Raw genomic sequence first — 24,462 nt, 5'->3', positions numbered from 1 at the left:
GCGCAACACAACTAGGATGGGAGAACGAAATGCTCGCTAAACAGAAGGTACAGCTGCAAGGTGGAGTACCACTACCAACACAAAAAAAGTTCCCAATTCAAGGGAAAACAAGAAGTAAAGAAGTTTCCTGATTAAAAAAGACAACAGTGCTTTGTCATTAGCTACATCATACCCTTCATACGGCAGCATAACCGTCACCCAAAAGGTGGTCTAGATGCCCACCTGAAGCTATGGCAGGTTTTTAGACCGTATTGCTCTACCAGAAAGACCCTCTGGAAGAGACACTACTACCCCTGAGAACCAGGCAGAGTTACTATTGGACAGCAATATTGTTTTGGTTCCACCTTCTGTGTAAATATATGTATTATGATTTTTACCCATTTGTTGTGTTTTTGATTATCATTAGATGCTATCAGTATCTTCGCTACAGTTTCAGTAAACCACTTGCATTGTAGTGACTTTTATACTCAAATAGAAATACATTAAAAATGCTCTCACTTTTGTTTAGTATTTATGTATATTTATTTACTTGTAAAGATAATGTATGAGCATTAAGTCAAACAATACACAGTTCACTTATTGCTAATATTAGGAAGTAGATACCCAGCATCCTACACTTCTATTTACTTCCAAGCAAGATGTGTGGGGTGCCATAGCCCAGTAAAACTTCAGCAAATCATACTCACAATATTGCAGCAGTGGATTGGGCAGCACAGTATGTGCCACACCGCTGAGGCATGCTGTTCAGAGGTCAGGAATGTGGGCAAATGAGTGGAATCTTACAATCATGTACAGAGTCCATAAAATCAACTTTGCAGCCCACCGCTTCCACGCCCCAAATAAAACATAGCTACACTCATATTACACTGTCTCTCCCACCAGCTTCCACAAGGCATCTTTTACCCACACTTCAAGAAACAGGCGGTAGGAGTCCTATTCAGATGCAATAAAGCATGCCCAGCTTCCTTTCCACCTTCAATCCCCCCTCATCAAAGCCTTCCTTCAATTCATAACCTTCCCCCACAGCATTATGTGATTGTGAATAACCGGCCCAGTCTCACCCCTGCCATGCTCTTTTTCCCCTTTGAACACTCCTGGGAGCGTGGGATATACCAACAATTGTGTCTCCCTGCACTGTGGGGCACACTGAGGCAAACCTGTGAGTTGCTTTCCACCAGGCAGCTTTGGGGCCCACGCTCTTTGAGTCATGGACGGGAGGTAGTTCCAATGTAAATGGCATCAGCAACAGAACGGGCCAAGGAACAAAAATGGACTGTCACAATCAAGGTGTAGTCACTTGTATTTTCAGCACGGGGGACGTAGCATCCTCACCAGGTGGCCAAGTAGAAGTAGTCACAAGGCATAAATGCAATCCAGAATGGAATAGAGTTTCAAGAGTTAAGAGGTGCACAGATGTACAAGTACACCCAACACAAAATGATTTTTAAAAATGGAGGCACAGATGCAAACCAAGAGGGGTTTACAGACGTACAAATACAACCAACTCAAAATTATTTTTAAAAATGGAGGCAAAGCAAGAGGGGAGCGCAGATGTATAAATACACCTAACCCAAAACGATTTTTAAAAATGGAGGCACAGATGCAAACCAAGAGGGGTGCACAGACATACAAATACAACCAACCCAAAATGATTTTTAAAAATGGAGGCAAAGCAAGAGGGGTGCACAGATGTATACATACACCCAACCAAAACGATTTTTAAAAATGGAGGCCATGCAAGAGGGGTGCACAGATGTAGAAGTACATCCAACCCAAAACGATTTTTAGAAATGGAGGCAAAGTAAGAGGGGTGCACATATGTACAAATACACCCAACCCAAAACGGTTTTTAAAAATGGAGGCCAAGCAAGAGGGGTGCACATATGTAGAAGTACACCCGATCCAAAATGATTTTTAGAAATGGAGGCAAAGTAAGAGGGGTGCACAGATGAACAAATACACTGAAACCCAAAGAACAAGTTACTTGCCTGTTAACGTTCTTTCGACAGGATGTTCCTCCCACATATTCCTTATCTTTGCTATTTCCAATATCCAGCATTGCTGCTTCAGAAATAAATCTCAGCAGGGGGTGCTGTGCATCGATACCTGTCGACTCGATGTCCCTCGGAGGCCTCCGTCTTGATGTCGACATCTCCGAAGGTCAATGTAGCACGTGCAGCGCCCGTTGGCCTCAGTTCCATTTTTACAAGTAAAGAATTATCTTCTGTCTGACTGTTACTCCTCCTGACAGAGTGTAGACTGTAACTGCAAGGGAAATTTTACTGCGGGGTAGGTTGGGAGGGGCGATGAGGAATACGTTGGAGGAACATCCAGTCGAAAGAACATTACCTGGGATAAGTAACTTGTTCTTTAAATGTATTGTGTCCTCCCACGTATTCCTTATCCTTGATACATTTCCAAAGCAGTTTAACTCATTTGGAGGATGGAGTAGAATTTATTATGACATGAAATGCCATGGGTGTGTATGCACCGAATGCAACACTGCTTTGCCAATTGCAGATTCTTGACCCGGAGAAGAGTCTAAACTATAATATTTAGTGAAGGTGTGTACAGACGGCCATCTGCACATATATCCCTTACTGGAACTCCCCTCTGTAACGCAGAAGAAGTTGCCATGCCCCTGGTCGAATGAGCTCTTAGGTGTTTTGGAGGATCTTTCCCTGCCAGTTTGTAGCATTCTGTTATTGCTAAGATAATCCATCTGGATAGAGTTTGTTTGGTAATAGACAAACCCAATTTGAGACCTGAATAGCCCACAAATAGCTGGTCATCCTGTCTTAACCTTGTCATTCTGGAGATGTAAAAGAACAGTGCACATCTAGGGTCAAGCCTGTGAAGCCTTTCCTCTTCCTTCCCGGATGTGGCGGGGGATAAAAAGATGGTAACGTTATCTTCTGATTGAGATGAAACTCAGAAACAATTTTGGGTAGAAAAGTGGCTTCACTTTCAGTAACACCTTGTCTTTATGAAAGATAGTGCAAGGCAGTTTAAGGATAACGCATGTAGCTCACTCACGCTTCGGGCAGATGTAATTGCTACTAAAAAGATGGTTTTTAGAGTTTATACCCTCAAAGGACAGGAATGTAATGGCTCCAAAGGAGCTCCAATCAAAAAGTTTAACACTAAGTTGAGATCCCAAAGTGGGACTTGAAAAGGGATTGGAGGGAAAATATGTGTCAGTCCCTTTAAAAATTGTACTATTAGAGGTATCTAAAACTAAGAGACTTCCCCTGAAGTGCGCTTAAAAATAGAAAGCACCACCAAATATCCCTTGATGGTAGCAATCTGGAGCCCCATATTTTCCAGATGTAACAAAAATGATAACACCATCAGTGTATTACATGGAAATGGGTCAACATTCTTATCTCTACACCAGCTGCAGAACCTATTCCAACGGTATTACCCAAATTGACCTTTTACAATTGACCTTTTGCACAATTGACCTAAGTATAGTGGTCCTAATTGACCTTCTGCACAATTGACCTTTATATTATTTTAGTTATTTTATATATGTATTGGGTTGGTTTTGTATTATAAATAACATAAGGGGATTGGGTGGGGGATTGCAGGGGGTTTTGGATTGGGTGGTGGGTTGCGGGGGGTTTCCCCCCGCATATATGTCCTAATTGACCTTCTAAATTAGGTCAATTCTCCCGAGGTCATTTCTCCAGAGGTCAATTGTGAAAAGGTCAATTAGTATACAACCGTTCCAATGGAAGCGGTACAAAGATTTGGTTGTTGGCCTTCTGGCCGAAAACAAAATCTCCATTACGTCGTCAGGAAGGTCCCAATCCTTGTATCTCAGCCTCTCAGAAACCATGCCTGAACGCTGAGCGTCCTGATATCCAGATGAGAACCCGACCCTCTCTTTGTGCAAGACGTATCGGAGGGCAGATGGACATGCCCAGAAGGTCTGGGTACCGCGTTTTCCTGAGACAATCTGGGGCAACTAGAATCATGGATTTCCTGAACTTTCTCAACCTCCTAATTACACAAGGAATGACGGGGACTGGAGTAAACGGGTATATGAGTGGAAATTCCCAGTCCACTACGAACGCGTCTCCTAGAGCTACCCTTGGGGCAATTTCCCTTGAGCAGTACAGCTGTGCTCTGCCTGCTCAAAGCATCCAATGTTGTGTTCTTCTCTCCAGCTAGATGAACTGCCGACAGAGAGATTCCTTCTTGTAGTGCCCAAAACAAGAGCTGCATTGCCTCTCTGCACAGTGGTAATGACCCTACACCTCTTCTCTTGTTGAGGTAGTACATGGCCACTGTGTTGTCTGTCATTATCAGGACATTCTTTCCCCGTAGAGATGGCAGAAAAGCCTTCAGCGCTTGTCTGATTGCTCTCAGCTCTAAAATGTTGATATGTAGTTTGGACTCCGATGGAGACCAACGACTGCTGATTGTCAGATCGTTGGTATGGGCTCCCCACCCCGTGAGTGAGGCATCCGTCTTTACCATTATCTCCAGCCATGGTTGCCAAAATGGTTTTCCTTTCAAGATGTTCTCCACTGTAGATCCAGTGAGACTCTGCTTGGGATTTGTAGGACGTCTGACATCCTTCCTGAGAATTGTGACCACTGAGTCCTGACAGCCCATTGGAGAGATCTCATTGTCAGGCGAGCCTCTGGCACCAGAAAAATGCATGATGCCATGAGGCCGGGCAACCTCCGAAAATCGAAGGCCAGTAGACGCTGGGAATTCGGGAATTTGGTCACCATCTGCAGAATATCTGACAAGGCTTTTCCCAGGGATGCATCAAGGACTGCCCCAATGAATTGGAGTCTTTGTGATGGTATCATGTGGGACTTCTTGAAGTTGAGGGAGAAGCCCAGTCTGTGAAGGCAGTTGCAGGTATAGCTGAGATGATCCAAGGCCTGTTCTGGGGAACTGGCCCATATTAGCCAATCATCTAGGTAGAGGTAAACGTGAATCCCCCCTCTCCTGAGACTCGCCACCACAACCGCCATCAGTTTGGTGAATACCCTCGGGGCGGACGTCAGCCCAAATGGCACAACTCGAAACTGATGATGAGAACCACCAATGGCTAGCCTCAGGTATTGTCTGTGCTTGTGATGGATCAGCACATGAAAGTAAGCATCCTGACGGTCCAACGATACCATCCAATCCTGAAGCTGGAGGGCCTGAAGAATCTGGGAAAGGGTTACCATCTTGAACTTGTCCTTCCTGAGGAACCTGTTCAAGTCTCTTAAATCCAAGATGGGTCTGAATCCTCTGTCCTTCTTGGGTATTAGTAAGTAAGGGGATTACCAACTCTTGTTCCTCTCCACTACAGGTACTGGTTCTATAGCACCTTTCTCTAGCAGGGTTAACATTTCCTGCATACGGAGCGGATCTGGAACTTTCAAAGAGTTCCTCCCCGTGGATGACTCTCAGGTTTTTGCAGAAAAGGAAGGGAGTAACCTTGGGCAACTGTCTCCAATGCCCATGCATCTGAAGTAATAGCCTGCCATTCTGTCAGATGCTGTGACAATCTGCCTCCTACTGCAGTCTTGTGAATCAAGTCCTCAGAGATGTTTTGGAGCAGCTGACGCAGTGGCTGAAGATAAAGCAGCTGCTGCTGTTGCGGTCTTAGTACTTCTTCCCAGTCCACTGAGGGGGAATCTTCTTTATCCTCTTTGAGCTGGCTGTCCTCTGCCCCTTCCAAATGTGGAGTAGTGACGAAAGGACCTAACCCTCCAGGGCGTACTCATGGGGCTGTTTGGAGGTTGTCTGACTGCAGCACCAAGGGATTTGGCTGCTGCCTTAGAAGTTTACAACTTCTCCAAATTCTCATCAGCTTTGTTTACAAATAAATGAGTGCCGTCAAAGGGCATGTTGAGAAGTCCAGATTGTACGTCTAGGCAAATCCTGACTTTCACAACCAGAAAAATCTGCGCATCACTGTGCTTGCCGCCATAGCTCTGTTGATACTGTCAACAGAATGGAGATCAGTCTGGAGGGATTCGCACATTGTATCTTTCTCATCCTTGACAATATTTAGGAATCTGTCTCGCTCTTCCACTTCCGGAATATGATCAGCCGCCATAGCAATGCACTCCCAAAGGGTGTGTCTAAACCTTGCTAACGTGCACGTAGCACTGGTCGATTTCATGCCCATACCTCTGTCCGGAAAAACCTTTTGGGCCATGGAGTCATAACGCTTGTCATCCCTATCCTGAGGTATTCTAGGATAGGCATTCTGCCTACTCATGGAGGTGGCCGCCTGAACCACCAGACTCTCTGGTGTTGGGTGCTTGGACAAGTAGAAAGGGTCAGAGCCAGGAAACTCTGTACTTTGCCGTCAAACGTTTTATTGACACCCGGGATAGTCTCTGGTGCCTCCCAGTTGGTAGTCACACGCCTTTGTAAGGCTTGATGAAAAGGTACAATTGGGTCCTCTTGTGGCCCTCTGTCCAAGATTTCATTTAGATTGTCTTGACCACCCCATATATTCCATCACTTTTTACATCAGTTGCTTGTATGTCACTTCTGCGTGGTCACCGAGGTCTGCCCTGCCGAATTCAACCTCTGGTGAGTTGTCTATGCAACTAGCCTCATGTGGGCATTCCTGTAGGTTTTTCATACATGAATCTCCTGAAATTAATGCCTCAGACACTGATGGTGTTCCATATTTTAAACCAAAAGGTCTGGATTCATCAGAAGATTCCTCTGCATCCTCATAAATAGAGGAGAGGGATTTGTAAAAATCCGATCATGGCAATGGAGTATATGTCTTCTCCAGTGTGGTTATCATTATGTTTGTGGTCAGGGGAGCTGAAATTGTCGATACCGCCAACGTCGACGGCTTTGACCGTTCCGTCGAGGGCTTTGACGGTTGCGCCAATTGCTTCGACATATGTGACATCGAGGAGGTCGATGCTTGAAGCATAAATGGCTTCTCCAAAGTTACCGGCGCTGAAGGCATTGGTGAGGCAGCTTTCGACCATGATGGTGTTCAATCTTTCGGCGTCGATGACGTTGGTGGCGTCGATGGCTGATTCCTCGATGGGACTTTCTCTCGATTCGAGGGATTTTTTGATCGCTCTCGAGGAATCTTATCCGCTGGGTCCGGAGACTCATGGCTTTTGTGCTTATGAGGTCTTTTGACCGGAGCATGGGTTTTGGGTGTAGTTGAGGGGGGCAAGGCTGCGTTCTCAAACACCTACAACATTCGTAATCGAAACTCTTCCCACTGGGCCGGTGAACTAGACCTAGTGAGGCAACCAACCTGTTCCGGTGAGGAACTTGTATACAAGGAAGATGGCAATCTATGGCGCTGTTTCTTTCCATGTTTAGAGGTCAATAAGTGGCGTGTACCACTTCTTGACTGGGAACGTTTATTCTTTTTGCGACAAGGAGAAACTGTTCTGGACTCGTCCGAGGTCTTTTGCTTTTTTGATGGAGTCAAAGGGGATTTTTGGGTCCTACCTACTCTCTCTCAGGGCTTTGGCCATCATGGATAGGCAGTCCTCACACTCCGATGATGGGTAAGTCTACCCCAGACACCACAGGCAGATACTGTGAGGGTCAGTCACCGGCACCACAGTCACAGCATTTTTTGATGCCCGATCTGGGGTTGGACGATGCTGAAGACGAAGCCATTTCACGTATTCACTCGAAGATATGAAGAAATTATCGAACAAGTATCGAAGATATTCTTGTCAAGGAACGAGGCGTACCACATCCGAAGCGTAAGTGCAGGAAAATGGAACTGAGGCCAACGGGCGCTGCACGGGCTACATATGCCTTTGGTGATGTCGACATCGAGACAGAGGCCTCCGAGGGACATCGAGTCGACAGGCATTGATGCACAGCGGCTCCTGCTGAAAAATATTTTCCGAAGCAGCATTGCTTGATATTGGAATAATCAAAAATATCAAAGATGAGGAATACATGGGAGAACACAATCCAATGGAAATTATTTTTAAAAATGGAGGCAAAGCAAGAGGGGTGCACAGATGTAGAAGTACACCCAACTCAAAACTATTTTAAAAATGGAGGAACAGATGAAAAGCAAGATGGGTGCAGAAATGTAGAGTTACACCCAACCCAAAAGATTTTTTGGAATGGGGGCACAGATGCAAAGCAAGAGGGGTGCACAGATGAAGAAGTGGGGTGAGGGTGTTGGGCAAATAAAAAAAATGGCAGATGGGGGGCTGAGCCCCGAGTTCATTCTGCCAGTGGATGCCCGGGCCCCAGAGCAACCGTGTACTCAGTGCCCCTGCCAGCATCTTCTTGCTCCACTAGTGCCGCCTCCAACTGCAGATACGTCCTGCACTTCTTCTTACTCTCCTGCTACTCTTCTACTGCCTCTTCTCCTCTTGCCTCTACTCTCTGACTTGCACCAGAGGGGGTCATTTAAGCCTCCCCGTCTCCCACAGGTGTGGGTCATCTGGGTTAATTAGCTGACCACTCTTGCAGTTCTGTCCCTCTACATCCCTCTTTCTTGTCTGAGTACTAAGGGAATTATGGGTCTTGAGGTCCCTGGTGAAAAAGTGAGCTTTTCTAAATTTTTGTAACGGAATATCACAAAGGTTCATTCTTAGACCTTTTGACAAAGAGGAATATATGTTTGTGGGTGAAATGCTGTTAGCGTTTATAATCTTCCTTCCATTACACCATTGGGAGTTAGGGGGATTGTCAACTGTCTGAGTCCCGTGAGTTTAAGAAACATTCATTCAAAGATTGATTCCTACAAGTCTTCTGATAAATTCCACCCACACTAAAATGATGGATATTGGGGCAACAAGCCATTATGTGCTGTGGGAGTGGAAAGATGTCTCTTTCAAAAGAAGGCAAGCACCGTGTCTCATCACATAGGTTCCTCTCACATCCCTGAGCCTTTTCCCATCCAGCTGATCCTCCTGCATGAGCAGCACCAACAAGGTCAGGATCAGGAAGCATCTGCCTTTTCCTGGCCCCCTTGGAGGAGACTTTAGGCAGGGGTTCCCTGAGGAATCCATAGCATTCATCACACCACACCTCATTTTCTCTCAGGTTTCATCATGTCCTGAGGTGTTCCTACTCACCCTGAGCCACCGTGGAGCCTAAAAGGGATCGGCCTTGTCTTCTGAGACCTGACAGGTTTCTATAAACTCAGGTAAGGACGTCTCCAGACAACTATGCTTTTAACATGGAGCTTTCTAAGGGGTGTGTGTTTAGTAGACCACCCTTTCTGAGATGGATTACCCACATCATTTTATTATTATGCAAAGAAAAACAGGCCTTCCAAGCTCTTGCCAGATGCCTATGCTTCACAGATGGAGATTGCAAAAAGGTTTCCTCTATCACAGGGGAGCAACCTGGTGGCAAGCAACTTCACAATGCACCGAGGAGGGGCTGATCAGTGTGCTGAAGAGAAGTGTGTATGGCTTTGCACGATGGAACGCATGCACACCTGCATATGGGTGCCATTCTGCAAACGTTGATGGTGGTCCCGGAGTAGAATGCTGAAACAGTGAAGGAAAGATAGAGACTATAACCAAGATTCAAAAGGAATATTGCATGCAGGATGTGAGGATCAAAGGGCTCCTGGAATCCTGCATCCAGGATTGTATTCATGCTGGACCCCCGAGTCAAAGACCGAACCTGTATGGCAAAGGGCAGTCAGGCCGAGATCATAAGGCACTTGCAACCTGTCCACTGATCGCTTATCTATGTGTCATGCATGTGGCAAACACCTAGATGTGCAATGGACGCTAGCACCCACGAGTGGTGTGATGGGGAAGCCCTCAGCCTACCTAGGTATTGTGTGCACCTTGTATGTCACGAGCAGTACATTTCTTTCCATTTCCACACCTATGTCAGGAGTGGGAATGTAAAAATACATGAACAGACATGACGTGTTTCTATGGTGAGCTCCACAATGCATGCAGGGGTCTGAAAAAGTCCCTGCCTGCTCTGCTCTTTCCCAGACCAAAGAAGATGTCCACAGATTGTGCGCATCGCAGAGTAGATCCTTATCAGAATAGGTACATTTCTCTGGGATTGACTTCACTCCCTTGCATGCTTCCAACACCACATTATTTGTGTGAACAAAGGCTGCATGCACAAAAGCATGTATGCATGCAGTTTTGTGTGTGTTTCCTATCTTACATGCATACACGGCACATACTAGTAGGAAAACACTTTGGGGAATGGTCCTCTTTTTTAACATTGCAAGTGTGCATGGGCAGTGGGACACTGTTTACCCTTGGGGCATGCATAATGCACAGAGGAAGAAGCTGCGCCTGCTCTGAACTTAGTAACCGCCTTTAGAACTCATTTCTGGTGGAGGTCCTATGTTTTTGGCAAGGCTTCGGAAAATCTGTTGGCAGCATCTTATCTCAAGTTTGAAAATAAAAGTAAGAAAATGCACTTGAAAATGTAAAGTTTGAAATGTTAAAGTTTGGAAATACATGATTAAGTTAAAACAGTCACCCTGTTACAATCTATGAGCATAGTATGGAGGAAAGGTTGGTGGTGTAGCTGGGAGTGTAATGGTACGGTGCCACTTGGGAAGACTGTACCCATAGTAATAAATAAAAAACAAGCATTGGCAATGCCAATCGTTTTGGCGTTTACTGTTGTTCTCTGCATTTTACATTTATAGGCACCTGGGTGGAAGGAGAGTGCAAAGTTTGAAAGGTGGATGCGATAAGGGGTGCAGGTGTGCAATAGAACAAGAAGAGGAATACAGGAAGGGAGGATGCCATCAATCAGGAGCAAGAGGAAATATGAGCGAGAAAGGCTATGAGTGAGATGGTAAGACATACAGTGAGAGTTTGAGAGGAAGGAGGAGAGGGTATAGGGAGAGGGGTTAAGAGAAGGTAAGATGCGGGTATGGTGGGTGATGGGGGTAAAGAGAAGTGGTAGGGTTCAGTAGCGAAAGAGGGGGTAGGGTGGGTGGATGTGGGAATGGAGAGGGGCTGGGTTGGTGGGGGTAGAGAGGGCAAGGGTAGGGTAGGTGGGGCTAGAGAGGGGTTAGGTAGGGTTCGTGGGGCTAGAGAGAGTGGGATGTAGGGGTGGAGGTAGGGAGAGTGGGGTAGGGTAGGTGGGATGATAGAGAGATCAGTGGTAGGGTGGGGTGGCGATAGTGAAAGTAGGGGTAGGGTGGGTGGGGAAGAGAGTGTGGGGGTAGGGTGGCTGGGGTTTGTTTGTTTGTTTGTTTATTTTATTTCTAATGCGCTCCAGACCCGTGGGTAGAAGGGCGCAACAGGTAGGATAATGTGAGGCTTACAAAGTTACAAATTATACAAGATACAGTACTATTATACAAATTATACAAGATGCAGTACTATTATACAAATAATACAAGATACAGTGTAATATACAAGTTATACAAGACAGGAGTTGTAGAAGTCAGTGACTTGCATAAAAAAGGTGCAGGTAAAATGTCAAATTCAAGAGAAGAAAAGGGACCAGTGTCAGATGTCGTGCCTAGGAATATTGTGGGTAGGTGACTAGTGGTCGTTAGAGATAAAGGGCCTCATCATGACTTCGGCGGTAACCCTTAAATCTGGCGGTAGCGCTATTACCGCCGGATTTAAGGGTCCGCCGAATCAGGGCTTCGGCGGATTTTGCCCCAGCTCTGAGCTGGGGGGAAATCCGCCGAAAATTTGCGCTATTACCGCCGGCGGGAAAGATTCCCCATTGAGCCCAATAGGGAATGGGGCATTCCCGAATGGGCTCAGTGGGGGATGGGGACTTACATTACCGCCAAACTCATGATCCGGCGCTATTAGCGCCGGGGAGTTTGGCGGTAGGGCTAACACCGCCCGCGCTAATAGCCGTGATGAGGCCCAAAGTGTTGGATGGCATTCCTTCTAAAAAGTGGGCAAGGTTGATCTGCTCTCAAATTGTTTGGTAGTAGATTCCAAGTTTTAGCAGCCTTCACAGGGAAGCTATTGCCACCAATCGTGGTTAGTTTAAATCTAGGTACTACTAGGCAGTTCATGTTGGTAGCTCTGGTTGGTCTGATAGAGGTTTTTTGTGTATTTTGTTCATTAGGTAGCTAGGAGTGGCATTGTTGAGAGCTTTATGTGTCAAAGAGATTATTTTTAATTGTATTTTGTTGTTTGTGGATAGCCAGTTGTGTTGGCGCCTGATGGTGGAAATGTGTGCTCTTTTATTTATGCCTGGCGCTGCTCGCAATGCGTTGTTTTGAAGCGTTTGTAGTTTCAGGATCGAGAGGGGTAGAGAGTGTGGGGGTATGGTGGGTGGGGGTAGGGAGTGGAGGTAGAGTGGATGGGTGGGGTAGGGTGGGTGGCTGATGATAGAGAGAGTGGTGGTAGAGTGGGGTGGCAGAAGTGAAAATAGGGGTAGGGTGGGTGGGGAAGAGAGTGTGTGCGGAGGGAGTGGAGGTACAGTGGATGGGTGGGGGAGACAGAGGGTGGATGGAGTAGAGCGAGGACGTGGGGTGGTAGGTGGGTGTAGAAAGGCAATCTCGGGAGGTCAGAAAAACAGATTTGTGGCGTTGGCAAAACTAGAAAAATGACAGCCTGGCAGTGTTTTTCCTAAAGCATTCTAGAGTCCCCTGCGTTTCACTGCTCGGGCTCCCCTCCTGGACAAGGCAGAGCATTAAACAACTCACCTGTTCATTCGATTAAATGCGTGGTTAATCATCGCTTAACATCGTTTATGGACCTCTATGCTTAAGAATAGAAACGTATTACTACATATGTTGCTGTACCTTATCAACCATGTAGGTCGCCAATGGTACCAAATGAAAAACAAAGGAAGAGTATGGCAGGTAATGACATGGGGGGTGGGGAAACCCCACTATTTAGCAGAAACAAACCTCATATAACAAAGCAGCCTTTGCGATATGTCCTGCCCAGCCGAACTAACATACATTTCGACACTTCTCAAGAAGAGCCTATCACATAATATTGTAAGTACCAGGAAACTTGACAGCAAGCAACTATGGAATTAACTTTGCGACATATTGTAGCATTACGGTTCCCCACCTTCCGGATACAAAAAAAATCCTCATCTGTAGAGCTCCCGCCATCTTGTATTTTAGGATCAGCAGATCACCTCATGTGACATTTTGAAGTCCCATAACTGGCATGCCCCTCCAATATTCATTAGACCCGTCCTCGGCAGACCCACTCCTAGCCCCCAACCCCCTGCAGGTCAGCCTCCAGCTCGACCCAAGCAGATCAACACGTATATTAACAGATCGCATCGTTAGCAAAGTACCCTGGAAAGATCCACTCAAAATATCAATCCTTTAAAATGAAGGCGTCCAATGGTTGGAAAAGCACCCAGGCTCCGACTGGCCTACAGGACAATAGGGCAATGGCCGAATTGTAGGCCCCGCTGGCTATTGCGGGCCAGTTATTTTAGTCAAATTGGGCCCTTTTTGGGCAAAGTGGGTCAGTTTGTGACTTGCTTCACTTAGTAGCTAGTAGATTTGGCCAGTGTTACTGAACAAATATTCTTTACAAAGCACAATTTTCAAGCTATTTTGCCAAAAAAACTCACTCTTTGGTACTATTCAAGTAGTCAGTCGGAAAAGATAAGAATTGCAATTTCGACTCTCGGCTACTTTTTTATTGGTGTCTGAGCCAAGCACCCCCTGTAACATTAAGATGTTTGATCTTATCCCCATTTAATAAAGAAACCCCTTTGCTTGCAGATGCGCTGGGATCGCATAACAGAACCCTGATGATTAATACAGCAGAGGAGAATCCCCAGCCATGGGATCAACCCGTTTAACTGCAAGGATCATCATATCCAACAGAGCACCCGGTAAAAACGAAAGAGAGCTGACTTGAATCGCAGGTGTGATCGCCACCCACGCGCACAATGGTCCTGCACTTTTTTCTCCTTCTAATCGATTGCAGTAGTGATTAAGTTCACACAGCTAACTTAGTACTGTTGACTTCTTGCTCCGCCTCTGCAGTTTCCTCCAGCCTCTGCCGAATATCATGTTGCTCATGGGCAATAGCTTGGAACCCATTAAAGCACAGTTGAAAATGTCAAAAGTACACCTCTACTTGCAAAAACAAGGCCCAGCTGGTGCTTCGGCTATTTCATCACCAAGCATCCGCAAGTTGCCATGCCAACTCTATGGACTGCTCCCAAACTCCCCTTTCTCCTTTCTCTTTTACAGTACCAATGTTTTGGGTATTAGGTGGCTCTTGCGCCACCAAATGCGCCAAAACCAAAAAAGATGTGGACACGCTAAAACAAATAACATCGACATAGCAACAAGAATTTTAAAAACACTCGAAAAAACAAAGAACCCTTCTTCCAACCCCTACAAAATAAATGTATCAAAGTTTGTTTGGAGCTGCATTTTTGAACTTTCGGAACAGAGAGAATATTTTCAAACTATGGTCAATTTGAAATTACATCTTGTACTTCAGGCCTGTAGCCCTGCTGATCTGATCCTGTCTGCCAGGAAGAAGGATGCTGGCAAACCTCTTGCTGCTGGCCCTTTAAATATTCTGATTGATATAGGGAGGGCACTCTGTGGCACCTGTGCTGTGTAACTAAAGGGATCCATTTTTTTTTTATCAGGATAGGTATCTATATCATGGCCGGCTCGAGGGTTTTGGTGACGGGTGGGTGGGGCTACTGAGTCACTGGCTGTTTAACAGCATCATCGCGTGAAAGAACAGGTGGAACTTTGCCCAGGGTCATTTAAATACAGATTACTGCTGACATATGCGAATATGCATTTAGCAGTGTGAATAACTGTGCGTTTGATCCTTTACAGGCGCATTAAACATTAATATGCACCTGTACATTCTACAGCTGTGCCTCCAAGCAGTGTAATAGTCACGTGGGGGACACTGCTTAGCTGATTGAGGTCGCCATCAGCCTACATTTGTGTTTCCTTGGTTCAAAGAACATAGGTAAACAGTGTTCAAGTTATTGCTTCCCTAACTTTGTGCCGTTTCTTTACTTATGCGTGTGCAATAGTCCTTAACAGTGAGATCATTATTACTTCTAAATAAGTGCTGTATAGCCACACGAGGGAGTTTTGTATATTAAAAGTACGATACATAGATAACCTTCCTTTCATTTGAGATGTTCACCGTTCTTACCAGAATCAATGTTTTCCCATAAGGGACGTTCATGGTGACGGAGAGCTCCGAGTCTGGTATCTCAAGAGCAATCCGATTTTCAGAAATCACCTGGTCTCGACAGCCAAACACGTGAGGACAAAACGAAGCATTGAAGGAGCCTGCAAGAATGTACAAGAAAACATTACTAGAGAGGAAAGAGTGAGAAAAGGAGAGAGAGGGAGGGAGGGAGAAAGAGAGAGAGAGAGAGAGAGAGAGGGAGAGAGAGAACCCAAGAGGGAGAGATACACGCAGAGAGAACCAGAAACGGGGAGAGGTGGGAGTTAGCGGGAGAATAAAAGAGATAGAGAGGAGAAAGAGAGAGGGAGAGAGAGAGAAGGAGAATGAAATAGAGGGAGAAAACGAGAGAGAGAGATCAAGGGAGCAAATACAAAGGGGCAGAGAGAGAAAGCAGGAGGGAGAGAGAGTGAGAGAGAGAAAACCCAAGAGGGAGAGATACACACAGAGAGAACCAGAAACGGGGAGAGGTGGGAGTTAGCGGGAGAATAAAAGAGATAGAGAGGAGAAAGAGAGAGGGAGAGAGAGAGAGAGAGAGAGAGAGAGAGAAGGAAATAGAGGGAGAAAACGAGAGAGAGAGAGATCAAGGGAGCAAATACAAAGGGGCAGAGAGAGAAAGCAGGAGGGAGAGAGAGTGAGAGAGAGAAAACCCAAGAGGGAGAGATACACACAGAGAGAACCAGAAACGGGGAGAGGTGGGAGTTAGTGGGAGAATAAAAGAGATAGAGAGGAGAAAGAGAGAGAGAGAGAGGGAGGGAGGGAGAGAGAGAGAGAGAGAGAGAGGGAGAGAGAGAGAGAACCCAAGAGGGAGAGATACACGCAGAGAGAACCAGAAACGGGGAGAGGTGGGAGTTAGCGGGAGAATAAAAGAGATAGAGAGGAGAAAGAGAGAGAGAGAGAGAGAGAGAGAGAAGGAAATGGAGGGAGAAAACGAGAGAGAGAGAGAGATCAAGGGAGCAAATACAAAGAGGCAGAGAGAGAAAGCAGGAGGGAGAGAGAGTGAGAGAGAGAAAACCCAAGAGGGAGAGATACACACAGAGAGAACCAGAAACGGGGAGAGGTGGGAGTTAGTGGGAGAATAAAAGAGATAGAGAAGAGAAAGAGAGAGAGAGAGAAAGAGGGAGAGAGAGAGAGAGAGAGCGAGCAAGGGAGCACATACAAAGGGGCAGAGAGAGAAAGCAGGAGTGAGAGAGAGTGAGAAATAAAACGAGAAAGAGAAAGAGACAAAGAAAGAAATTAAATAGATAGACAATACTGAGAAGGAAATAGGGGAAGTAGTGTTGTTAATGGAATGTTACAGACGAGCGACAGAGAGGGAGAGACAGAAGAGAGAGAGGGAGACAGAGCAAATAAATATGAACAGTTCATCTAATAATCTGAACTGTGAGTGGGAGAGATGTTAGAACAGTAAGTTTCTCTGGCTGCACCCACAATGCTTTTTCCATTGAATAAAGATAATATGTCACCTTGAAGAACCATTTGTCACGGCTGTGCCACTGGAACGGCAATTGGCACCCATTGTGGACTTTTTGGGACTGAAATGTCATCACCATAATCCTCCCCGGACAATACCTATTCATATTTTTGACTTTACTTTCTGCTTGCAAGACTTTGGTACTTCATCATTTCATTTTACAAACTACATATCCCATAATGCAACTTGTAGCAGTTCTCATTACCTGGCTATTCCTTTGCAGCGTTTCTTAGCACTACAAACCCTAGAAGCCTTAGAGATCAGTGCGTCTTTCATTTTCCCAGGACTAGAAAGGGAGGAGGCAGATTACCTTCAGGTATGGTGCTCCAGGTGCTGCTAACGAGCCTGCTTCAGCACACTGTGGGTCAGTATTTAAGCAGGCGCCTGCAGGAGTACGGGGCTCTTGCACTGAGTTCGCTGCCAGTCCCTCATGCTGTGATCCTTGGATTTCTGCTATGTCCTGTTGCTACGCTTTCCAGAATCAGCTCCTGTTCCACTGCCCAGTGATCCCTGCTACTCTGCCTCCTCCCCGTGACTTCTGCCCTGCACCCCTGTGCTTCCTGCCCTACAACTCACCTCCCGTGCTTGCAGTCTACTGTTCCAGGGTCTGCCGCCCCTTGCTCTCTACCCCCAATTCTCTTGTTCCCTGCCTGCAGTTCCTTGTTCTGTGCCCATAGTCCGTGTTACCTAGCCTTTCTAGATTCAAGTCCTGAGTTTCCTTGTTATCTGACTACCTTCCTGCCCTTGTTATTCCAGTCCAGAGTTCCAGTTCCTTGTACTCCTTGTTACCAGTCTGCAGTTCAGTCCTTGTTATACTAGACCAGAGTTTTATTGTTCCTGGTCTATAACCCAGTCAGTTGTTCCTTGATTCCGGTCTTTAGTTTCTAGTCTGCAGTTCCAGTCTCCTGTACCCTTGTACTTAGCCTTATCTTCTTGATTATGCGCCTTCGTTCCGTTCTCGTTCTTGAACCTTGCTTACTTTGACCTCCTAGTCTTTCCCTGGATATTTCTGTTATGGTTCTTGTCTGTCCTCCTTTGTGCGTGTGTAATTCCTTTGTTGAGAGTTTGGCTGCAGGGTTTCCCCAGCAGGCAATCCCTGCCCCTTTCCTTTGTCGCGTTTCAATATTGTCCCACGTGCCATATTATTAACAGTGTGTTGGTTACTATTTCAGGAGACAGTCACTGTTGGGTTCCTGCTGGACCTGTAAAGCCTTCAGTCTTGAGAGTATAGTTTCCTTGCTCGCGCCTTAGCGTCCAGACACAGACGCCCACTCCTGCTGCTCCTTTCCATGAATATTAAGAGTGGGGCCCTGTTATAGAACCAGCTGAAAAGACGAGAGTTTCGCCTCACCCCGTGGGAAACTCTTTTCCCCATTCTGCAGACACCCCAAATGGGACGTGTTTGTCTAACTTGTACTCCCTGCCCCTTTCTGTTCACTGCCTTGATTGCTTGTCTGTAGCTCTGCAGGACTCCTCACAGTCCTGTCTCTTGTGCACCTGTCTTCCCTCTGCTGTAGGGGCATGTCTCCGCCCTCAAGCCCCTGGCACCATTTGGCTTGCTAGGGACAATGTGGCCTTGGCTCAAACACTCAATCTATGCCAAAAGGGATGCAGGTGCACATATGTACTGTTCAAATTGCAGTAAGTAAACATTCTGTATTGCTTGAACCAAGAATTGTATAACTATATGACCATTTACTACACCGGTAACCACTAAACATTTGTATAATTAAGAAAGAAGGCATCTGAGAAAAATGGTATCTTTATTGACATTCTGTAAAGCTCTCAAAACACACTATTCCAATGATTTCTCCTTCTTCTGATTCCTCAGTAAACCGCCCTGCAGTCAACTTTCTGTTATTAAGACCTGTGCCTAAATGCAGTTTACTCTGCCTGGTTGCTCGTTACAAATACAAAAACACAAAGGACAAATACAAATACATACAGGGGAAAAAGTCAGCGAAACCATTTCTCATTAAAATTCAGAGCTCAGCAGCTAAAACTGGAGTCACTAGGATCAAGTGTCTATGGGAAATCCCAAAACATGTAGAAGTCTTCTAAGATTCATGTTTTTTTAATGCAAATGTATTCCAAGGGTAGCTTTGCAATGAGTAAATAAATAAAAAAGGTGAAAAGCTTGTTAACTTCCTATACGTTTCAAGAAATCTTAAAGAAAAATTGCCAACACACTTGCATATAATGAAAACTGTCAAATTTGAGCCTTGATAGATTTTAATAAAGCATCAGAACACAAAGAAAAACCCTTAATTCGAACATATTGGAATTTGTTGGACAACCATGCCAAATAGCACAACATTTTGGTAATACCACTTCAAAAACCCTGTTACATTGCTGCTCCTGGCTATGGGTTGGCCAATCATTGTGTCCAAGATGTGTCTGATGGTTTTGAAACGGTCAAAAACGTGTTGCTCCTCCCCAGCACTTAAGAGTGACGTTAGTACAAACCGCTTAATTTTATCGGCCAAATCAGCAACCTCACCAACACATCTCAGCACCATTTTGCTCCCATTTATCTTTGATACTCACCAGCCACAGCCACCCAGGAAGCTGTTTCTCTTTTCATCACTTGATTGTTCCTTGCCCTTCACCAGTGGGGGAGCTCACGCACCATCTTACACTGCCCTGGCCAAGTGCCTGCGGCAAGGCGTAGAGTGGGTCATAAGCATGCATTCATGCACATACATGTTCAGGCACCCATTGCTCTCTGTAACTGCGGTGGATACAGGCATGAGTGCCTCCTTGCTGTACCCGGGCTAGATTGTGAACGATGAAACGAACTCGGTGTGCGCCTCATCACCTGGAAAAACGCCTCATCACATCGCTAACCCTTAAATTAACTAGGTCCCAAGATTCAATCTGCTCCAACATTTATATTTTGTGTGAGCTCATTAAGCAGTGCAAATTATTGTTTTATTAATTGTTGTAATTGATGCCCTGCTTTTACTTGTTTATCAGCCTTGTTTTTATATATCCACTGTTTCGTGAGTGAATATTGTTATTAATGTATCTATTATTTCCTGTGTCATCAGAGTTGCAGACTCAGGGCATTAGATAACAGAATGAGTTCCACATTGTAGCAAACCTGAGATTGCACCTCCAAAGTCAACAGAACTAACACAACATCCATTGAAAGATAAGACTAATAAAAGGGTTCAGTACACACCATTGGCGTGAATTGCAATTCTGCGTCATAAACAAATTGGGAGGGCATAAGTGCTGAACAATGGGGGAAAACAAGGGAGAAAAACATGCATTAGTGGGTTCCATGTAATAATGTCGCCACAAAAATCTCGCCATGCAAAAATATCGCCGAAAAATGGCCGTTTTTTTTGTGGCGACATTATTGCATGGAACATGCGGGGAACATCCCCGCAACCCCCAAACATTTTTTCTTTTCTTTTTTTTTAATAATTTTTTTTTGCCCCTGTCCCCATATGTATGATCACCCAAATAATATCGCCACGACATTTTCCCGGCGATATTATTTACGGCGACCATATATATGGGGATATTATTACCTGATACCCATTAGTGTTGTGTCTTATGCCATTCTGTAGTGTATCTGTAACAAACATATTGTCTCCTGCTAAATGGGTTTGCTGAAGGGCTGAGGGAGGGATACCACTGTCCTTGGAAAGTGCAGTTAAATTAAGAAAATAGAACATGTCACCTTACCGCTGTGTACTGAGAACTAATTAAGAGGTTTTTAGTAGCATGTACCACATATTACACAGGTTGGGGTGGTGGGGATTGAATGCCACAGTACTGGCGATCCAGAGATGCATGGGTGACGACAAATAAACTAAAGGTCAGCCCCTCCAAACCCGCACTCCAGCTTCCAGTGAAACGCGTCGTCAGTCCGCTGGCTCACTGAGTTGGGCCCATGGCCAGCACCATCCTCAAGAATAAGAAACCTGGGAATGAGAATGGATGGGCAGCCTCACGCTAGATGCACAAGGGAGAGCGATCATCAGAAGCTGTTTCTACCAACTTCACAAGTTACAACGCATACTGTAATCAGCACTGAGCAATATATACCAAAACGATATGATAAGCATTATGCGACAGGTTATCAACATATTTTATAGCGGAAAAACTAAAATCCAAGTGACGTCATTAAGGCTGAGCCAAGATTGCATGATTGTCACCCAGATCTTCTGTCTCAGGGCCAGGTGGAGTTTAAGTGGTTTGATCTGCTGTCCAACGCAGACATAGTTTAGAGGGCATCGAGCATGAAAGCGTGGACCCGCTACCTTCAGGATTTCCTAAAGAGCATATTGTATTTTCGGCTGATGTTGCAACCGTGGACAATGCCTCCCTTCAGAGAGGTGTATTCCCGGTTATATTGAAAGAAGCACAGATCACCCCCCTTCTGGAAAAGCCTAATTTAGATTCTAATAATCCAGATAATGTTAGGCCTATTTCAAATTGACCGGTTCTAAGCAAAATTATGGACGTTGAAGCTACTGCTCAACTTTGAAATATTTGAAATGTAAGCATCTTCTGGTTGATCCCCAGTCAGGCATTCGCCATTCACACAGTACTGAAACTACAGCTATGTTTATGCAGGAAAAACTGCTTTAGTTAAGGGATAACCGTCATCCACCCGGACGTATGCTTTTAGATCTGTCAGCGGCGTCTGAGACGGTAGCGAACAGACATTGGATCCTCTATGCATACAACTGGATCAGCACTGACATGGTTGAATTCTTATCTCAAGGATCGGCTGCAGAGGGTACAACTATGACATTTTATTTCATCAAGCTTTCAAGTACTGTGCTGAGTACAGCATGGTTCTGCCTTGCCCCCTATTCTTTTTAATTTGTATATGTACCCTTTGGCCCAGCTGATTGAGAAGATGCGTCTTGAGTGCCAGTTTTATGCTGACGATACCCAACGTCTGGTCGACCTCCACAGCAACGCTGACGATGGTAGAGTGGTAGGGGAATGTCTGGCTATGGTTCAATGCTGGATGCAGGACAATTACCTACGGCTTAATGTGGACAAGACTGAAATAGTCCTATTTGGCCTCTCGGCCAAGTTCCCCTTACCATTTCTTTGGCCATTTTGTCTGGGAATACAACCTACCCATGTGGAGTCAGCTAGGAACTTGGGTATTCTATTTGATAGGAATTTGGCCTTCTCTAAACAAGTGGATGCCAAAAGTGCCCCTTTCCACTTATACTCCATTGGTAGATGTAATAGCTTACTTATGCAGGAACACCTTAAAGTAGCATTAGTTCAATAAATAGTGCTATCTAGGGTACATTACTGTCTAGAAGTTTATCTCGGACTATCCAAGAAACATTTGCTTAGACTTGAGGCTAACTCCGCACAGTTTGGGTGATCCTCAATTTAAACGCATTTGATCATATCTCTGGGGCACCTAGGTCACTGAACTGGCTACCAACTGAGAAACAAATTCAAATACCGGTCCTTACCCTAATTTGGAAAGTCCTCAATAGACGGGCACCGAGGTGCCTGTCCTCAGTGGTTCCGCCTTATGCTCCAGCTCGCACACTTAGAGCCGGCGTCATTGAACGATTAGTGGTGAGCAGACATATCACAGCTCGTTATGGAGGCAGGATGCTGAGCTCCCTTGGATATAAACTATGGAACAAACTACCAGCATACACTAAACACAATATGTCATTACCAACTTTTAAATATATTTCCTTCCCACTGGCTAACTTTTAATGTAGTACTGAGCGGAAATTGCAGTGCTACTGCCTTGCATTATATCTTTTATCACTGTTGTGATTTGCGTTTAATTGCTTATAAGGTTATGTAATTCGTCTGTATTTGTTTGATGGGTTGGTTTCATTGTGTTGTGTAGCGCCCTGACACCAGCTTGCAGGTGATACGTTTTTACGCTTAATAAATATTTTGCTACAAAAACTACCACTATCATAGCTTTAGTTCACCCACAGAACCATGGCCATTATATTGCTTGTCCAAATAAGACTGGATTAAGCAGACAGCTTTGATCTAGGTCTCCCGGATTACCTTATGGGAAACCTACAAAGGGCACAAAATACAGCAGGATGAAAAGGTTTCAACGCATCACCCCAGCACTTGCCATGTCCTTTGGCTCCCAATCGAAAAAGGACACACTTCAAGACTCTCTGCATTGCCCACCATGATGACCGTGGACAGGGCCCAGCTTTCCTCCCAAGTGAAGCCTCTAAGAATGCTTTTAGATGTCTTAACCTTTTCAGCACCTCTTCAACTCATGAATGCTTTCATATGCAGCCGCTTAGATTTTTGTAATTTAACTTATCTTGCTTTATCTAAGAAAAATCTTTCTAAACTCCACAAGATTCAAAACACGTCCGCAAGACTATTATTTCATTTACATAAGCATGATCACATTTCTCCTGCTCTCAGATCATTAGAGTGGTTACCTTTGTCTAAAAGATTGAATTTAAAACCCAAAGTTTGGTTAACTATAAAGGCCCAGCATATCTGCATAATCGCCTTTTATGGTATTTCCCTGGCAGAAAGCTGAGATCAACAATTGTCATTCTTTGGTAATTCCAAAATACAACTATCAACACTGGGGAGGCTGCTCTCTTAGAGCACTGAGGCCTAAGCTGTGGAATGGTTTACTGATTCACCTCCGGGGCCCTAGAGAACCATTTCAAATGTAGGTGCCGGCTGGAAAAGGTTACTCTTTCCAAACTAGATTTGTATCAAGCCCCAGACTCCTCTACCACAAAATATAGCTCGAGCAATACAAGAGCAAGAGCAAACACATGCATATACTGTGTGCACACTTCGAAATCTGCCCAGATATCTGCCCAGAAAACGTTTTCCAGTAGGGCAGGATACAAACCATCTGCTTTAACTGGTCTACTCTTAAATCTTGAGAAAAGACAGGAGATTGTGATAGAATGACAGAATCAGGTCAAGAAGAAGAAGGGGAAGGGAGGAAAAGGAGTCAGAGGGAGATACAAGTAGGAAGACTCAGTGTTGTAGCACCAGAGAGCCTGGAAGACAGCACAGGTGGGGGAGAGAAGAAAACAGGCCACGAAAAGATGTTATCCTCACCAGACCATGGTTGTCCTCCATCCACCAGAACCAGGACAGGAAACGTCGGGTGCTCAGGTTGATAAAAGTGCACAACAAACACATATCTGCCCGGATGGGCCACTCTTTTGGTGACGGTGATTTGGTTCTGCAAAGGAAGCAAAGGCCATCTGTCAGATTTCATGCAGGTTCTCAACATTAATATAAGTGGCCCTATTGCTGTATTGAAGGGTGGTCCTCACTCACATGTTCCACCATACATTAAGGCCATTGTGTAGTGGACTCTTGATCTTGGGTGGGTATATTACATCACTGCAGAGACTGCTTCTGGCTTTTAATGAGATGACCATAATGGTTTTGTGTGCCCATACATGATGTGTTATTTTCCGAACACATATGTCTCTGGCACAAAGAACAGATCACAATGTTGGCTTCCTGTCAGACAATAGTGAAGTTGGCTGAAGAGAGGGTATACAATCAGGAGGCCATTCTTGCTGTATTGTAGAAGTGCTTTCAATGTGAGCTCAGATGTTCACTAGTATGTTGAATCATGAGCCCATTGCAGAATCCTGCTCCTGTGCCACTGGGGGTGAAGACTTCAGCTTTTGGCTCCTGCCTCTCTGCACGCTCTACTTTCAGACATGTACTTAGGTAGGTGTGTACTCCCTGCATTGGTTGTTGAGGTCATTCACCATGTACGCCCATCTCCTGACCATGATAGATAGCACACACATTCGGGCAGAAAGTCACAATCACTTGCATCTGCTGCTCTGTCCTCTTTCTTCCATGTCACTCTTGATAAGTGCTCCCAAACCCAGCAATCAAACTCAGTTTCAA

The 24,462-nt window shown here is 45.2% G+C and overlaps 1 protein-coding gene across 2 annotated transcripts in view; it reads right to left on the bottom strand.

Moving 5' to 3' along the window:
* The window catches only part of LAMA3 (laminin subunit alpha 3), a 1,348,901-nt gene that overhangs the window by 482,256 nt on the left and 842,183 nt on the right, over positions 1 to 24,462 (bottom strand). For both annotated transcript variants that reach the window (XM_069620910.1, XM_069620909.1), the window contains exons 31-32: positions 23,647 to 23,773; positions 15,066 to 15,205 (exon numbers count right to left, since the gene is read on the bottom strand). In XM_069620910.1, coding sequence (XP_069477011.1) covers positions 15,066 to 15,205; positions 23,647 to 23,773 — 267 coding nt within the window. The remainder of the gene's footprint in view (positions 1 to 15,065; positions 15,206 to 23,646; positions 23,774 to 24,462) is intronic.

This window comes from Ambystoma mexicanum, chromosome 5q, assembly GCF_040938575.1.
Source record: "Ambystoma mexicanum isolate Mex_15411 chromosome 5q, UKY_AmexF1_1, whole genome shotgun sequence".
Lineage (NCBI taxonomy): Eukaryota > Metazoa > Chordata > Amphibia > Caudata > Ambystomatidae > Ambystoma > Ambystoma mexicanum.
Note: the sequence above shows the minus strand (reverse complement) of the source record. Positions and strands in the feature narration are given on the sequence as shown.